The sequence below is a fragment of the Accipiter gentilis genome, chromosome 24 (genome assembly GCF_929443795.1).
Source record: "Accipiter gentilis chromosome 24, bAccGen1.1, whole genome shotgun sequence".
NCBI lineage: Eukaryota > Metazoa > Chordata > Aves > Accipitriformes > Accipitridae > Astur > Astur gentilis.
The window spans coordinates 21,880,500-21,897,888 of NC_064903.1; the positions used below are offsets into that span (position 1 = coordinate 21,880,500).

A 17,389-nucleotide genomic window follows, 5' to 3' on the forward strand; every position below is an offset into this window, starting at 1 on the left:
TTTGCAGTCAAAGAACCAGAATTCTTTAGTGGGTGGTACACCTGATCTGGCCAGGATAAAGAAATTCTAATGCTTCTCATAGAAACATTTGAGGTTTCCATTCTGGCACGGACTCAAAACTTTAAACAAGTTTTTAAGGCTTTTTAAAAGACTTCCCCCCACCCCCCTTCTTCCCCTTGTCTTTTTAATCAGTCAGGATTCAGCTGAAGATGTTGAAGAAGCTGGTGCATTGCCAAAGCTGCCTGTCTTTGGAGCCTCTGGTGCCGAGGGGGTTGCTCAGGAATCGGAAAAAGAGTGCCCACCGGTCGAGAGCGCCTTACCGGAGGTGGAGAGTGTGGAACCAGAAAAGGCTACAGGCACTGAACCAGCAAGTGCAATGGAGGGGAATGATACAGAAATAACCTCTGAGAATGAAAGTTCTCATAGTGCGGCTTTAGGTGAATCCGCTCTGGAATCGGGAAAAACTGAAGCTACACCCTCAGAAATTTCTGCCCAAGAACCAAAGAAAATTACATATTCCCAAATTGTTAGAGAAGGCAGAAGGTTTAATATTGATTTAGTTTCCAAGGTAGGAACTGAATGACTCTCTTCCTGTAAGTACATTCACTTTGCTTAAAATGCTGAAATATTTCAAAAAACTGTAATGATGAGGAGGGCTGACACAGTACCTTTGAGGCAAAAAAGACACTCTTCAGAAGTAAGCAAGACTTAGTACCCTTAAAACAAACAAGAGCTATTTCATATGTGCTCTTTAGTGTTTGTTTATAACCAAAGAGACCATAAAGCATAGCTCAGAAATACGTCCATAAAAGTAAATTTCCTGAAATTTAGCACTTGAGTAATACCCGCAAAATTGTTCTTTTTAAATAGTACCATTAAAAAATTTATATTTTTAAACAAGGAAAATCAATTTGCATGCAGATCTTTGATGTTTTTAAAATGAAAAATAATTTTCTTATTGGAGTGCTTCCTGGGTTTTAGATTTTCGTATTAAACTCTCGTTGTCTCTCTACTCGGACTAAAGCACTGAATTGTAATAAATTTTATTGGGGGGGGGGGGAATAATTACAGTTAATCCATAACATTCAAGCTGACTAAAATTAGTTATTATTGGGTTGAATCCCTACTAGTGCGCATTTTACTTAGAAGAAAAACTATTGCTCTGATGTATTTGTCATACTGTTTAAACTCTAAAACCTACCTTTAATGTACTTCACAGTATACTGATATGGCCCTGCAAATTCAAGTTATGGAATGGAAAATTTTTCTTAACTTCTATGGTTTATACTATGTGTGTACTCTGCAATGGGAAGTTTTTTCAAAGTTGAATGCTTAATTTTTCAAACTCTGCATGAAAAGATCTTTCAAACCTCTGGAAGTTGGAAGAAAAAAATTTCTCCAATAATTTATTAAATTCTTTGTGGAGGCACTACAAAATGCATTATTTCAAGTTTTGTCTCTGTTCCAAATATAGATACCTCTTTTGTGCATCATTGGAATGACATCATGAAAACAATAGCCAGTGTATAGTGGTTAAGCAGATAATACTATTTTGTATCCTTTTTTATACTTTTTCTGTGCCACTATGTTACGTGGTATTAACTGTAATGAATTCCAGAAGTTCTGACAGAAGAGTAGTCATCAGGGCAAGACTAGTAGTTTGCACTGGTTTCTCTCTGGCACTGGGATACCGACTTTCTTGTAGTTTCCTCAATAGTGTTCCAGTAAATCTTTATCATGAAAATTCCATCTGATCGTGCAAAGTCTGTTACTCGGAGCCACAAGACTTTAAGCATGTTTAATCTCTAGTGCTTTTCAGTTGAGACATATGTCTTCAGTTAGTAGTTACATTTCTGGCCCTTCAATATTTCATAATACATTTGTAGTTTATAGAAGGAGTAAAGGTGGACAGATTATAAATTGATATAAAACAATATGACTAAACCTTAACTGCGTGTTTAAGGAATTTACATTTAAAAATGTAACATTATCATTTCGGGTAATTTAGGAGGCAAGTCGTGATGACTTGCACAGACAGCATCGTGTACTTTACTGATACTAGGAAATGGAGGTTGTAAAATATGGTGTTCAAGGATATATAGCATACAATACAAAGAAATTATCCAAGATGACAATGCAAAAAATTGTCTCAAGCTGTGACTCCCAGACTAATAAAACTAAATGAGCAGTAGGCTGACACCTCCTTTTCTCTCCTGTGGACTGCTTTGTCTCCTCCATTTTTATGGTCGCTTCAGTTAATTTAATATTATTTTGCATATACTATATCGTGATGTTCTTTTATTCAGATTTTACTTCACTGTGTATACTTGTAAATAGTTACAGAAAACACAAGTGAATACTGTTGGTATCACTGTTTTCTTATGGTCTAAGCACTTTGTCTTTACTCATGATTTTCTTTTTTTCTTCACTGTGCAGTTGCTTTACTCCCGAGGTCTGTTAATTGACCTTCTGATTAAGTCAAACGTTAGCAGATATGCAGAGTTTAAAAATGCGACACGAATTCTTGCCTTTCGAGAAGGAAAAGTAGAGCAGGTATCGTAAGAGAATGTATTGCATTTATTTAATCTCACCTTTTTAAAGTCAAGAAACTTGAAATTGGTTTCTTGAGAGTTTTGTAACAATAAGCAAGTATTTTTCCTTAAGACTTTGAGTTTTATTTCATTTCTGGAGTGAAAAGATATTTGTATGTGTTACATATAAATTTTCTTTTTTTTTTTATTTTTTTTTTAAAAAAAAAGCTAAAACAAGAATGTGCCGTTCAGTAAATTATTGACATAAATCTTTGCCTCATGTCAAATATTTAGACCTTGATCTACTTGGCAGGTCATTCTTAAAGATTCACAGGTTTTAGGTTTTCAGATTGGTAGCATAGACTTTATTTGTGTGTCTACCACTTACAAGAGAAAGTCATTGGTGTGATAATGGCAACAGGAGATTTTGGCACAGTTAATTAGTACAAACTCTTTTGATTAACTCTGCAGTCAGAGATGCAAGTGAAATTGAAGGGAAGTAAAAAGAGGAGGAGGCTGAAAAAGATTTTAAAATATTTTTATTGTGGAAAATTGGTAACTTTTATTATAGTTAGAATAGAAAATAATGGAAAGAAATATATACAAAGATAACTATAATAGAAAATAGTAATTTAAAATATTTGTTAGGTAATCAGACTATAGTGTTTCTTGATGCCTTTCACATCTAGAATATGGAAAGTATCTGAAATTATTAAACAATATTTTCCAGGTACCTTGTTCTAGAGCAGATGTCTTCAACAGCAGACAGCTCACTATGGTGGAAAAGAGAATGCTAATGAAATTTTTGACATTTTGTTTGGACTATGAACAACACCCTGATGAATACCAAGGTGGGGTTTCATTGAACAGTGTACACTCTTTTCTTATGAGTTCATTCAGTTATGCATAATTTTGATAGCTCTCCTGTGTTTTCACACAGTTTGGTTTTTATGGATTCATTTTCAAAGTATGCTTTGACCTTTTTGTGACCTTTTCACTTCAATGTTAAATTCTTCCACTTAACCACTTGCTCTTCTAGTTCCCACATAATTTATTATTTACATTTTTCTTTAACAACAAAATTATATATTACAGCAAGGTTGCAAAATGTTTCTTATCATTTTTAGGTTTTTCCTCCTCCTTCCCAGGGATTTTTTAATATGGTGTGACGTATATGATTTTTCTTTTCTGATTTTTTGGATAATACATGTATCTTCACAATATGTTGCCACAAAATCAGAAATAGAGAAAATGGATTTTTTTAACTTTGAAAGTAAATGTAATTTAATGCCTTTTAGTTCTAGAGGGCAAGTTCAGAGTGCCTTTATCCACTCTGGGCTTATTTAGATGACAGAAAATCTGAATAGATTTGAGCCATAATGTGCAAAGAATAATGAGCATCAGGTCAAAGAGGAAAATTGGCTAACAGAAGGAAGGTGCTTTGGGTTTATGCACCTCAGAGTACAAAGAATGAAGTGATGTTCTCAGCTCTTGGAGTCTAAAAGTAAACGAAGGCAAAAAAAAAGAAAAATCTGTCAAAAAGAAATAATGAGGAAAGAGGAATAGTTAAACTATTGACATAAGTTTCAGACTGAAGCTTATCAGTGCTTTTGTAGCTTGACAGTAGCTTGACTAGCCAGTATTTTTGAAAGACTCTAGTGTTAAAAAGAAACAATTGTTAAGATACTGGTTTAATTACTTGAACAACACCCTTAGGTTAGGTACAAATATTAGAAAAAGTATTTCAAACATATGCAAGAGCAAATTGGTCAATATCTAGAATGATCTGGTAAGATTAGGAGAAAGAGAGTGTGTAATGAACTCCAGAAAATCCTGAAGGGGGAGAAACTCATTAGACTGAAGTGGTTTATAGATTACAGGTAATTTCTGGTTTGCTGCTGCTGGAAGAAATTGAGGTGCTCAGAGTGAGAATATAGGTTGTATTTAGAAAATTTATTAAGTAAAAAAGGAGATGCCACATCAATTTTAAATGAATCCATTGATTCATGTACCTAAATGAGGTTAGATTTATTTTACTTCCAGAGATAGTTAAACAGATTTTGTTCCTACGTTTTAAAACAGCTTGGGAAGTAATTGGGACTATTTTGAGTCAGATTAGTCTGATGTAAAGACTTCAGAAAATTAAAATTGCTCTTGGTGAGATCATTACATTTGTGTGAAGGCGGACTTTTAATAGGGAGAGTTCATGATAGTGAAGAATTTTTTGAAAGCTTTTTTTCAGTAAAATTTGGAGTTATGTAAGAAGTCTGAAGTGAGGAAAAACTTGGTAATTTTTTTAGAACGATAAGACAAAAAAACCCTGTCATTTTATGACCTGCTGCATGGCTGTACGAAGGGTAGTAAGATACATTTGTAATAAAACAGTGGTTGAATCTTGAACAGAGTATATTGCTTGATAATACTAGTTTCAGCATTGATGGAAGTGTTTCTGAATTACCTGGGAATTTATCCATGACTGAAGTAAGCTTAAGAGCAAATTTCTGAATAGTATGAAAGTATGCTATTGCTTAAATACAGTCTTCTCCTGGAAAAAGAAATTCATTTAGTTATTAACTAAAGTTTTTCAGAGGTATATCAGTGACATGCAACATTGGCGTTAAACATCTCCTGAAAGGCTTGTGTTTCTTTGAATTTGAGAATGTGTCAGCAGTAGTATTAATTTAAAGGGGAGATATGCTTCCTCATCCCTGTCTTCTTTGTGTCTCATGCATGCTTGTTTGTTGCAAGTCATCATTTTGAAATAAATATTGCGCCTTCTCATCTTTGGATTAAGACACTATGTGAATGGCTTATCTGCACATAAATATACACTCTAACCATATCAGTATGAGTTCAGCAGTACTAATCTTGAATGGGTGTCATTCAGGTGTAGTTTTTTGGGTAATTTACAGGAAACGGTGTCCCAAGGCACTTCAGTGGATTTTTGTCCACGGTTGCTCACTTCTCACATGGTTAAGAAATGGGTTTAGATCAAGTCTAACATAATGAATAGATGAAGCCATATTTAGAGGTTGCTTTCTAAACTGTTGGAGACCTATACAGTGTTTTTGCATTATTATGAAATATTTTAATGGAGCGATATTTCTGTCTTCATGTCTTCTGAACTCACTTTCTGGGAGTAAATGTTTTACCTTTCATTTACTTGGATTATCCATTTTCAGCAAGACGTTTGTTGAAAAACTCAATTGCTTTTGTTTATTTAAATACAAAAGTACTTGTTTAAGTTGAAGCATATGAGAAAATACAAATGTTAAACTATACCTTTTACCTAAATTTACTTTTTCCTCAGACTACGAGAACAGTACATTTGCTCAGTTCTTAAGAACACGGAAGTTAACACCCAGCTTGCAGCACTTCATTCTTCACTCTATTGCAATGGTTTCAGAGACTGATTGCAGCACTCTTGAAGGTCTTCAGGCAACGAAAAAATTTCTTCAGTGCCTTGGCCGCTATGGCAATACACCATTTTTGTTTCCTCTGTATGGTCAAGGAGAGATCCCACAGTGCTTCTGCAGGTAAGCTTCACTTTCCTAATACGTATTTTCCAAAAAGGAAATCCTTGATAACCTAAAGCTAATAGATAGCATTCAGTAGGAATCATCCTGTTAATAATTTCTTGTTGGTTTTATTTGCTTTACATTTTCATTGGCTATGAAATTCCCCTCACCCCCCCAAAAAAGGAAAAAAGAAAAAAAAGATGTTGGAAATTATGCTACTCTCATACTTTGAAACAATTTTCTTTGTATTACAAATGCAGCTTGTAATAGCTGGGTGTTGTGGTGGTTGCCTATCGTAACAAGTACTAGGAAATGAGAAAGAGATTATTTAACTCATATGTAGCTAGTGCTTTTTAAAACTGACAGAGATTTGGAGCAATGTGTGTCCAAAAGGATGACTGCACATTTTAGTAGGTTGAGAAAACTTGTGGTTTAGTCTTCCCAAAGTTACGGGAAGATACATGTTTTCAATTTGTTAAGTAATGCTGAGAGTGCATCTACCATTCATAGGTAGATATTTAATATTAAACTGGATTTTTCTGAAAGAAGCACAATTGTTCCATGTGTCCAGTTTATTAAATTGAAAAAAAAAAAAATAATTTAATTCTTTGTATTGGTTTTGTTTGGCAAGGTTTTGGTAGCGGGGGGGGGTTACAGGGGTGGCTTCTGTAAGAAACTGCTGGAAGCTTCCCCTGTGTTCAAGAGAGAGCGAGCCCATATTAGCCGGCTCTGAGACGGACCCGCCGCCGGCCAAGGCCGAGCCAATCAGTGATAGTGGTAACGCCTCTGTGATAACATTTTTAAGAAGGAAAAAGTTGGGACGGAGAGAAACTGCCGCCGGAGTGAGGAGTGAGAACATGTAAGAGAAACAAGCCTGCGGACACCAAGGTCAGTGAAGAAGGAGGGGGAGGAGATGCTCCAGGCGCCGGAGCGAAGATTCCCCTGCAGCCCGTGGTGAAGACCCTGGTGAGGCAGGCTGTCCCCCTGCAGTCCAGGGAGGTCCACGGTGGAGCAGATGTCCACCTGTAGCCCGTGGAGGACCCCACGCCGGAGCAGGTGGGTTCCCGAAGGAGGCTGTGACCCCGTGGGAACCCCGCGCTGGAGCAGGTTCCTGGCAGGACCTGCGGATCTGTGGAGAGAGGAGCCCACGGAGCAGGCTTTCTGGCAGGACTTGTGACCCCGTGGGGGACCCGCGCTGGAGCAGTGTGCTCCTGAAGGACTGCACACCGTGGAATGGACCCATGCTGGAGCAGTTCGTGAAGAACTGCAGCCCGTGGGAATGGCCCACGTTGGAGGAGTTCGTGGAGGACTGTCTCCCGTGGGTGGGACCCCACGCTGGAGCAGGGGAAGAGTGTGATCAGCCCTCGTCCTGAGGAGGTGAAGCGGCAGAAAATAACGTGTGATGACCATAAACCCCATCCCTGTCCCCCTGTGCCGCTGGGGGGGCTTGGTGGTGAAATCCGGGAGGGTAGTTGTGCCCGGGAAGAACGGAGGGGTGGTGGGAAGGTGTTCTGAGATTTCATTTTACTTCTCATTACCATGCTCTGGTTGATTTGTAATAAATTGAGTTAATTTTGCAAATTGAGTCTGTTTTGCCCGTGACGGTAATAGTGAATGATCTCTCCTGTCCTTATCTCGACCCGCAAGCCTTTTGTTATATTTTCTCTCCCCTGTCCAGCTGAGGATGGGGGAGTGATAGAATGGCTTTGGTGGGCACCTGGTGTTCAGCCAGGGTCAACCCATCACATTCTTTCACCTTTGTTACATCACAGACACATACAAACAGGGCAACTGATGTGAAATCATGTCCTTACTCTCTCGGCATCATTTTGTAGATCTCTATAGACCACAAGCTTCCACCTGTGACTTGAACAGCAGGAAAGGTATCGTGAAGCCCTGTTACACGGCGTTATATACAGTCTGCAGTTTTATATTCTAGCATCTTCAACAGCAGCCATATGTTCTCTGCTACTTGAGCCCTAGAAAATAATTAAAAGAAAAAACCACTATTGATTCCAGGACAAGCCACATCCACTTTGACCCCTTTACTTGAACTGTGGGCAATGACAGTGTAGTCTTTAGCCTGAACTCCTGAGGTGTGCTGGGGATCGTAGTTCTAGCAGAGGAGCTGTTGATGGATGCTTTTGGGGACCATCAAGAATACATGTGCAGAGGGTGGGTGGTTTTAATTTTCAGTTGTTTCCAACAGTTCAACTGGCTTTTAAAAGGCTGAGGGTTTTTTTTTAATCTTTCTTTTGCTGGCAGGCAGCCTTTCCATCTGCTCTATGTGGGTTTTTAATGTGGTAACCTGTAGGTCTGAAGTAAACATTAGCTCTATTTAAAAAAAGCAGTATTGCATGGTGAGGCCATTTTGTTGTCTCAGTGATGTATTTGTATATCATTCATCTAAATATCAGTGCCAAGTGTTACCTGCTTTGTTCCTTGTTGGTGGACAAGTTCAGCTTTTTACATGTGTGCTACTATTAAGAAATTCTGGTTTACAGCATGGTATTGGACATTATCTTCCTGTCTTGTCTGTGTGATAGATTCTGTTTTTCTTCTCTATAACAGTACTTAAATTACTGCTAGAAGAATAGCCTTAGCAGCTTAAGCGTAGTTGGTACTATATAGGATGGATGCAATTCTATGTTGATAGAAACATTCTGGAATAATTATCATCGTTCATGGAAGGTATCTATAAAGTAGCTTGTTGGCACCAGCAGCTGGCTGTATTGTGGAAGGTCTTGTTCGGCCTTGGCAACTAATGAAGGCCACATGGAATTGTCCTATATGATGTATATACGTAGATTACCTAATGTTTCCATTAGTTCATTACACAACTAGGTGGTGTTCTGTACTACATTGAATAGAAATGTTATTTGGTAACATCTTTTGTCAGTAGCCTTTCATCTGTACCTTAAACTTTTATTTGTATGGAGATTTTAAAAAAATTTGGACCTACATAATTAGGTGCTTGGACAGACAATTTGTAAACAAGAATTGTTTTCAGGTAAGTACTCTGGATGCAGTCATGCAATAGAACTTGTGTTCATAGGGTTTATGGATGTCTTTCTGTCTTTATAGGACTTCATATGGGACCAGTTATCTGTGCATGACCAACAGATTAATAAATCAGAGTATTATCAGAGCCATTATAGTAGCACAAGTTTTGCAGTGAGACCTTCTTTGGATTCAAATACCTGGGGAAAAAAGTAAATTTAATAATTAAAAACTGAAATTAGAATTTTAGTTACATTTTTTTTCCACTGTAGGTTTTTCTCAATATCATTTTTCATGCATTCTTGAAAGCCCTTTGGCTTTATTTTGTTTAATAGCTAGCACATGCAATTTTCTGATCTGTAACAGCAATATATTTCAAGAGTTAGCGATAGTGGTGTCTAGAAGTCTTATAAATATTCTTATCAGAAAATCATTCCGTGATCACAGGAATTCTTCAGATGGCCTGAGCTTTCTATTTATGTCCATTGATTGCTGCGTTTTAGAGTTTTTTTGCTAAATTGATTGATTGTAAAGTCCTACAATAAGGACAGTATTTTAATAGTTGAAGCAAATTACTCTGTCAAACCAAGAAGTAATTACACTTTCAAAAGGTTTGTATTACAAACATTCTAATACACAATAAAGTCTAAATGTCTTTGGTTTTAAGTGAACAATTTAGAAGACAATCACAATTTTTTTTTAGATTAATCACAGTTTTTATAGGTGGTCTGCCTTGGGTGTTATGTCTTCCTAAAACTGAGCAGTATCCGAATACTGTTCAGACTGTATAGTAAAGTGGTAACGGCACAACCTATACATCATACCCTACAGTTTTTATCACCAGGTTATCAGAGTAAGGTGTCACCTGTTCTGTGATTTCTAACCACCGTTCTATATTCTGTTTTAATGTAAACCTCTTAAGCGTTTCTTGCAGCCAGTTACACTGTGTGTTCTCATCAAGGCTACTGTTATAAATGGCATGCATGCATATTTATGTGAATGAGTCAAAGACATTTGTAAGTCACATCCTTGCATTCTAAATGAATTCTGCATAAACAGTACAACGTTTTATAACTACTGACGACACTTGAGTGAGTAAAAGCGGTGTTAGTTCTTTATTGGTTTAAACAGGTATGGTTTAGGAGAGAAAATTAAACTTTTATATCACTGTAATGTACCTCCCAATATGTCGAGGTACAGATGTGAGATTTCTATCTCCATAAATTGGATTCGTGGTACAAGGAAGGTCGTTGGAAGCCTCATGCTATTCCAAGCTGACAAGCAGCAAAACTTTACTGGCCTGTATAACAGCTTCCTTTGGTTCAAACTTCTTGGTATGAAACTGTTACGTCTCTTCCTTTCTAATGAAGTAGTAGTATTATTATGCTTAGTAAAAATAAATATAGTAATATCTCATTCTTAAGGAAAATCAAAGCAAGCATTTACATTTGATATGGTCAACATAAGATGCCAAAACTTTAATATGCAAGGCAGCTAGGGAAATCAATATATGTTTTGCAGTTTGCTGTTAACATGTTTGTTACAAATCTGTAATACAGCTTTCATTTTGTTGGAAGAATGTCACTGAAGAAAAATTATAATTGGGCATCACTGTAAACTGTAAAGTCTCAGTGATACAACATGTAGAATACTTAGTGTGATTGTGATGGTTTTTTTCTGGTTGTAGAAAACATTAGGAAATAGCCCAAATATTTTCTGATGTAGGAGGTTAATATTAAAATGGTCAGTTTCCAAATTTTCCTTTGTAACTGGAAAAAAAAGATATTTGACTTAAAAATCTGAAATAGTTGTCAAATATGAGGACATACTTGCTTTTGCATGTTGCATGAAATTAATCTTTTGTAACTTGGAATCTCTTTCCTTCTGGTTTTTCAGAAGGAAAAACGTTCTGTGTTTTTATGGTTTTGAGGAGTGTTTGGAAGTGCTATTTTACAAATACTGTTTCATATAGTTCACTTTTACAGTTAACTGCAGTGAAATATGCCTCTTATTTTCAGTTTTCCTTTGAGAGGAAGTCTTTCTGGAAGCTTTCAGTTATGATTCTCTTCACCCATGACCAGTGTTGTTTAATGAATGACAGCTGAGAAGTCAGTTGTAGCTTGCAACCTCACTTGCGTTATTTTTCTCAGTGCTTGCTTTGTGAACACACTGAATTTTGGGGGAGACTGTGCGTAGTTTCCCTTCAGTTTGGTTTCAGATTCTTTTTTCTGGATTCTTGTGAATATGAAATCCAAATGGAAACGAGACTTTTTGAGAAGTAGTAGTGCAGTTTTTTCCCATTTGGAGTTTTTGAGGGAATTGGAGACTGTACACTCTCTGTCATCTTATAAAGGTTCTAGGGGGTGACACATCATGTCTTTTTTTCTTTACGAGTCATCCAAGAATTGACAGATGTGGTTGTGGTAATAGGTGCTGAAGTGCTAGAATGTCTTCAGCTGCTTTGCCATAGGAATTAGTGATTCACTGACTTTTTTGGGTAGTCAGTTAATGACTTGCAATTCCTATAAATAGGCTTTGAACTTTTACTTTGTGTATGTATTTGGTGGACAGTGTAACCTTTTTTAAGGAGTTGTTACTGATTCTAGCTGAAATTAGTCATTTTTGTGTCAGTGACAGTAGTAATTTTGTGATGGAGGAAAGATCTGATTAAGATGGTTCATCTCTTTCAATCCCTGTATTTACATGAAGATTAAGAGTCCAGGCTGAGATATGAAGGATTGTGTGATTGATTTGGAAGGTTCCTGTATATCTTTCAGAAATGAATAATCCGTTTCTACCTTTACATTTGAGCTATTACCTGCTACAAATGTCGAAGCTTCTGAGGTAGTCTCAGGTACTTTAACATTTCCAATTATGTCCCTGTTAAAATCTCTAGGAAGGTTTTAGTGTTCTGAAATCAAGACTGGACCTCAGGAAACCAGACTAAGAAATAAGCACTTAGAATTGATACATTAAAAATTTAGTGTAACATCTTCTTCATTCGAATCTATAAATGAGTATCATTTCTACACGTAAGCAAATATGCATAACTTTTCTGTATGTTAATTGAATGATTTGGCATATTAATGGAAATAAAAACAATGCTATTTCCTTGTGATGATCAGATATGACAGATTTGAGTCTTGGCAATTCTAAGCAAGTGTGATGGAATCACAGGTGATTTTAAAAACATAGGCTGTATCTGAGGTATGAGTTCAGTCCTGTATTTCATATTTATATCTCTCTTATGACAAGATTATTCCATTTCTTTGTACCTTTGAAATTACTGACAACTTGTCAGTATCACTTGGTCTTTACTAAAATACTGAATAGTAAGAGTAGCTGCAATGCTGCTTTCCTCTTAATTGTTTTCACTTGCATTTCAGTGAAATAATAAAACTTCTGATGTAGTTTGGCTTTTAAAGACAAACTTAATATATTCACTTTCTTGGCAGATGAATGCAAAATGGGCAAGCATAGTTAGCATTAGTGTTTGTAGGATCAGTTGTTTGTTTTTCCCTCTAAGGAGAAACTCTTTCTTGGGATAAACATCAGGGAAGTGAGATAATCCATCATTCTGAGACCTGTTCACTAGTGATGGATGGATAGATTGGTAAAGTAACTCAATAATCTTCATTTTTTTCAGGTTATTCACAGATCAGTGAGCATTGTTGTTAATAAAGCTATGGAATGCTTTTGTGTCCTTGCCCACATTATTTCTCAGAATTTGACAGGAAAAGACTTTTAATTTGGAAATAACCTTTGTTGTGAAATGCATTCTAAATGTATGAAACTTTGAAAATACCTTCCCATTTAGATTTTACCTTTCTTCTCAGTGAGATGTTTGTCCATTCTTTGTGTAAAAAATTATTTATAAGTTTGAGAGCTTTTCTGCTCCTTATTATTTCACTGACTAGAAATACAGTGTTCTTCAGAAGTTTATACCTCGTGAAGGCCTTCAACCATTAGAATATATCACATAGGATGCTCTGAATCATACGAATGTTGTCAAAGTGTATAGATTTCAGATTCCTAACTAGGCATGGAAAAATTTTCAGTCAAGAAATTTTAGTCTATGGGTTAGAATATACCCTGTGTTATAGGACAAATAAATGTAAGATTACATACTAAAAAAGGCTGAAAATAACTTGCATTGTCCTACTCTTATTCTTAATCATTCTTACTTCATTTTACAAACATACTTGGAATTTAAAAGCACAGAACACAAATCAGATGATACTTCTTTAATTATTTGCTTTAATAATTAAGACAATGATAATAATATGAAGGAAGTATATCTAATACATTATTTGGTATTATCTCTTAACAGTCTCTTAACAAGTAAATTACTCTCTGCTTGTGTGCAGATGTGCAGACTCTGATTTATGTATTCTTCCTGAGAATTAAGATTCAGACATACGAAAATGTTACAGCATTATCAGATCATCTACGGAAATAACAGGAATGTTTATTATTGGAGGAAATCTGGAATGTAAATGCAAATGGAGTTTAGCAGAGTCCTTTTACATTAAACTAGAAGACAGAGAAAGGTAGCTTCCAAAACATTGCTGACTTAGTAAAATAGTCCTTGAGTTTCATTGGGGGTTAAGATAACTTGAATTTTTATGTCTTTTCTGGAGGCAGAGAGCACATAAATGGACTTTATAGATAAGCTAATGCTTAGTGACTGGTTTCTAGTTCCTCGCTTTTCTGTCTCTGCCCTCTGGTCCTGATCTCCCAAGCTCCTCTTTGAGGGCAGGACTGTTGTATAATTGCAGCTAAAGGACCTTGTGGGAGGAACAGCTTCTTTTACAAGGTCACTAGAACTTAGAGCCAGGCAGATCTCATACTTCCACCTGCTGTAGAGATTAGTCTTCAGAGTGCATTTGTAGTTAACTACCATCACAGCAGTACAGAAACCACTGAACTTTTTTTTTTTTCTTTTTTTCTTCCCCTCCTTCTGTGTAGTAATTTCTTAAAATTTCCACAGTGCGTTAGCCACAGTTTCTAGGACACTTGCTAGTTAAATAGTTGAATGTGTTGCCTGATGGATCCTCACTTTACTTTCATGTAAATCATCGATTTCTTGAGTTTAGCATCCCAGAGAATGATTCTTAACCTAGATTCACTAAAAAGTAGTGTTAATTGCAGTATCCTTGAAAAACGTTCATATAGTTCTTCCATCTAATAAGCCAGTATTAAGCAACTTTTCTTTCCAATTCCTGTAAACTTTTCTTAAGCAGCAATGCTAGTACAGGTACAATACAGTTAAACTGTGCTGTTTATCCTCTAGTTTATTTCAGATCTCTGCCCAAAACACAGTCAAGGGTACACCATGCAACTTAGGTCCAAGTTACTTTTGTAGCAACTTCACTCTGAGGTCTGTTTTTAGCTTATTATTTTGTAAAGCGAGATGCAAGTGTACTGAGTAGATTTGTTGAACAGACTGTTTAGGGTTAACAATGTTGTTATTTTAAGAAACAGCACTTTTTACATTGCAGTTATGACCAATCACAATCTTGACTCTTCGTGGCTCTGGAACTACTTATTTTAGACCTAGCTGCAAATTCTTTACCTCAAACTTTGAATTTTTGCTGAGAAGACAGTAGCCTCATGTTTCGTATCAGTAGTCATCTTTCAACAGTGTTTGGATTTACTTTGCGGTTTCTGGAAGCACAGTAAATTTATTCTGTAACAGAACTTATTAATATCCCTTTTTGTTTCAAGAAATGGCAATACTTTTCACTTAGTAGTTTTATGGGACTTTTTCTGGCTGTACTCTTACCCAGATAAATTTTCATAATTCTTCATGACTTATAGCTGTTTGCTAAAATCTTAATAATTTTCCTTCCTCCTAAGATTTTCTTGTAAATAATTCATTAGGTTGATTTGGTAAACTGTAAAGTAAATTTATCATTCTTTCTAAATACTTTATTTAAGAAGGCTAAATCCCAGATTGTTTATTTTTTAAAAAATAAACAAAACACTTCTGCTGGAAAGAGCAGTTGTATTCAAGAACTCAAATCTAATATTTGACACAAATCTGATATTCTTATTTTTTTAATCAAGAAACCTGTTACCGTGGGATAATCTAGTCATCAAGATTTTATGGTCAAACTTAGGTTTTTCTTCTTTCATGAGCATTGGAAGACCTACTTCTTGCACAGATATTCCCCCCCCCCCCGCCCTTAATTGTTCAAAGTTGTAGGTTGTCACATTTGATTTGTTTTCTCCTAAGCCAGGAAATTAGATTAATTTTATGCAAAAGACTTTGTTTTCAAAATCTTTGTATGCTAAATGTCTGGGGGTTTTTCCTGCAGAGGTTCTTTTATAGCCTGTTGTAGAGGACTGTTCTCAAGAGTATCTCATCCCTGTGTACCTCTCATGAAGTTAGCATCTTTTTGTCTTACCAGCAGTAGGAGTCTACGAGAAACTGAAGTTCGTGGGTTGTATGCTCCCTGGCAAATTGCAGGTCTAATCGCTCAGATACTACTTCTACAAATTTTCTTTCTGCAAAAAGTAAGGATATAGCAGAAAAGAGAATGTCACATCTGCCAAATCAGCAACTGTGTGCGGTCAACAGCCTACATAACACTTCCAGGCAAGCAGAGGCTGAACTGGCCACATTCACGTAGCCTGTATGAGGGTGGTGTTGAACCAGAACTCTTGTGAAGTGCAGCACTGGCTGTGAATAGAACTAGACTTTTGCTTCAGAAATGACTTAAAGCTATAGCAGCTGCTATTCCAAAGCAGAGTTTTGTAAAATACTGTGCACATATGTGTTAGACTTTTGTCTGCAGTTACCATATTTGTGCAACTTGAGTATTTCTTAAATGAGGATTTTTGTTCTGTGGTTATTTTTGATGTGGAAGATGGGGAATAAGTTTCATAGTTGAACTCTTGTAGAAAAGGGTAGCTAACAAGTATGCATAAATGCAGAAAATTTCTGTGGTGTTAATGACTTTCAAGTGCATTATTAGATAAACTGGTAAACTGTTCTCTCATTTTTTCATTTTAGGAATTTATTAATGGATACAGCTAAGCTACTTTTACACTGCTCTTAGACATTCTAAAAGCTCTTCTACAAGAGTCATTAGTAACATGGCATTTGCTTAAATTACTAACAGTTTGTTAAGTGAAGACAGAGCTTAAACATGGTCTTACTGTTGTCAACAGAACTTTCTCAGGCTTTAGAAACAGCTTAATATCTCTACACTTGCATGAAGTGAGACTGGAAGTCTAGGAATGTAAAAATGTGTGATGACCTAAGATTTTTATTGTGATGTCTTCTAACATTTGAGTTTCAGAAAACAGAATTGGAATCTTGAGCCCATAAAAGGCAGCACTGAGTTGCCAAACCCCCAAAACTTGCACATCACATAATAGGAATTCAGGTGTTAAAACTCTTGAAATAGTTGCACATCAGTGCAAATTTGGCCATTCAGATATCATGTACAATAAATATTAATCCTTCCGAGACTCTGATGAAATAGACTTAAATTATACCTATTTTGTAATTATGGAAAAAAGTGCACGGAGGGTCTAATGCATTTTGGGGTAAGTGATAAGTAGGTATATTACTCAGATTCTTGAGTTTTGTGCTCTATAAACAAAATCAAGTGCACCAGTTTTCATGTTTTTACCTATTTTACTATCAAATACTATGCACTCTACTAGAACTCTTCACAATACCTGAATGTATATTTCTATATGTAGCAGTCTAAATCCTAGACAAAAAAAAGGAGCGATTTCTCAGTTTTAAAATGAATTTTTTTTTAAATCCCTAGGAAAAAATACAAAATGTGAAATTTGCTATAAAATTACATTTGACTGGGCTACTTTTTTTTTTTTTCTCTCCCAACCCCTGTCTCAGCTGTGGCATTTCCTACCTGAGCTGCCGCCATTCCTGCCTGCTGTGTCTTTCCCCACGAAAAGAGTTTGCTGAAACCAAAATGAGCAGAAGCCCTTGTTCTTTTTTCTTCTCCCCAGTGTTTTGATTGGGAGCTTTGCCATTACAGCATCTCTTTCTGTAGTATTTCCCAGTCACAGTGCTAGGAAATCCTTCTGCTTTACTATGCTAGGACAGAACTGAAGATCTGGTAAAAGAAATTATCTTGCTATATGAGTACAGGCATAAAAATTGTGGTTCCTGCAAAAAATACTCTTTGGACATTAACTAACTTCCAGTTGGTAACTATGCAGGAAATTTCTGACAGTTCTAAAACTGTCATTTTGCTAATTGGATTTATAAACTAGGCTGATTCTGTAATCTTTCAGGACCTTTTTTTAATTTTACAGGAATGCTGAACACAATCTCCAGGAAAAAGTAAAAATATTTGG

The 17,389-nt window shown here is 36.1% G+C and overlaps 1 protein-coding gene across 1 annotated transcript in view; it reads left to right on the forward strand.

Annotated features, from left to right (window-relative positions):
- CHM (CHM Rab escort protein) overlaps window positions 1-17,389 on the forward strand; it is a 74,497-nt gene that overhangs the window by 27,514 nt on the left and 29,594 nt on the right. Inside the window, exons 5-8 of the mRNA XM_049827839.1 lie at window positions 193-568; window positions 2,437-2,553; window positions 3,262-3,382; window positions 5,842-6,067. Of these exons, the coding sequence (XP_049683796.1) occupies window positions 193-568; window positions 2,437-2,553; window positions 3,262-3,382; window positions 5,842-6,067 (840 nt within the window). The remainder of the gene's footprint in view (window positions 1-192; window positions 569-2,436; window positions 2,554-3,261; window positions 3,383-5,841; window positions 6,068-17,389) is intronic.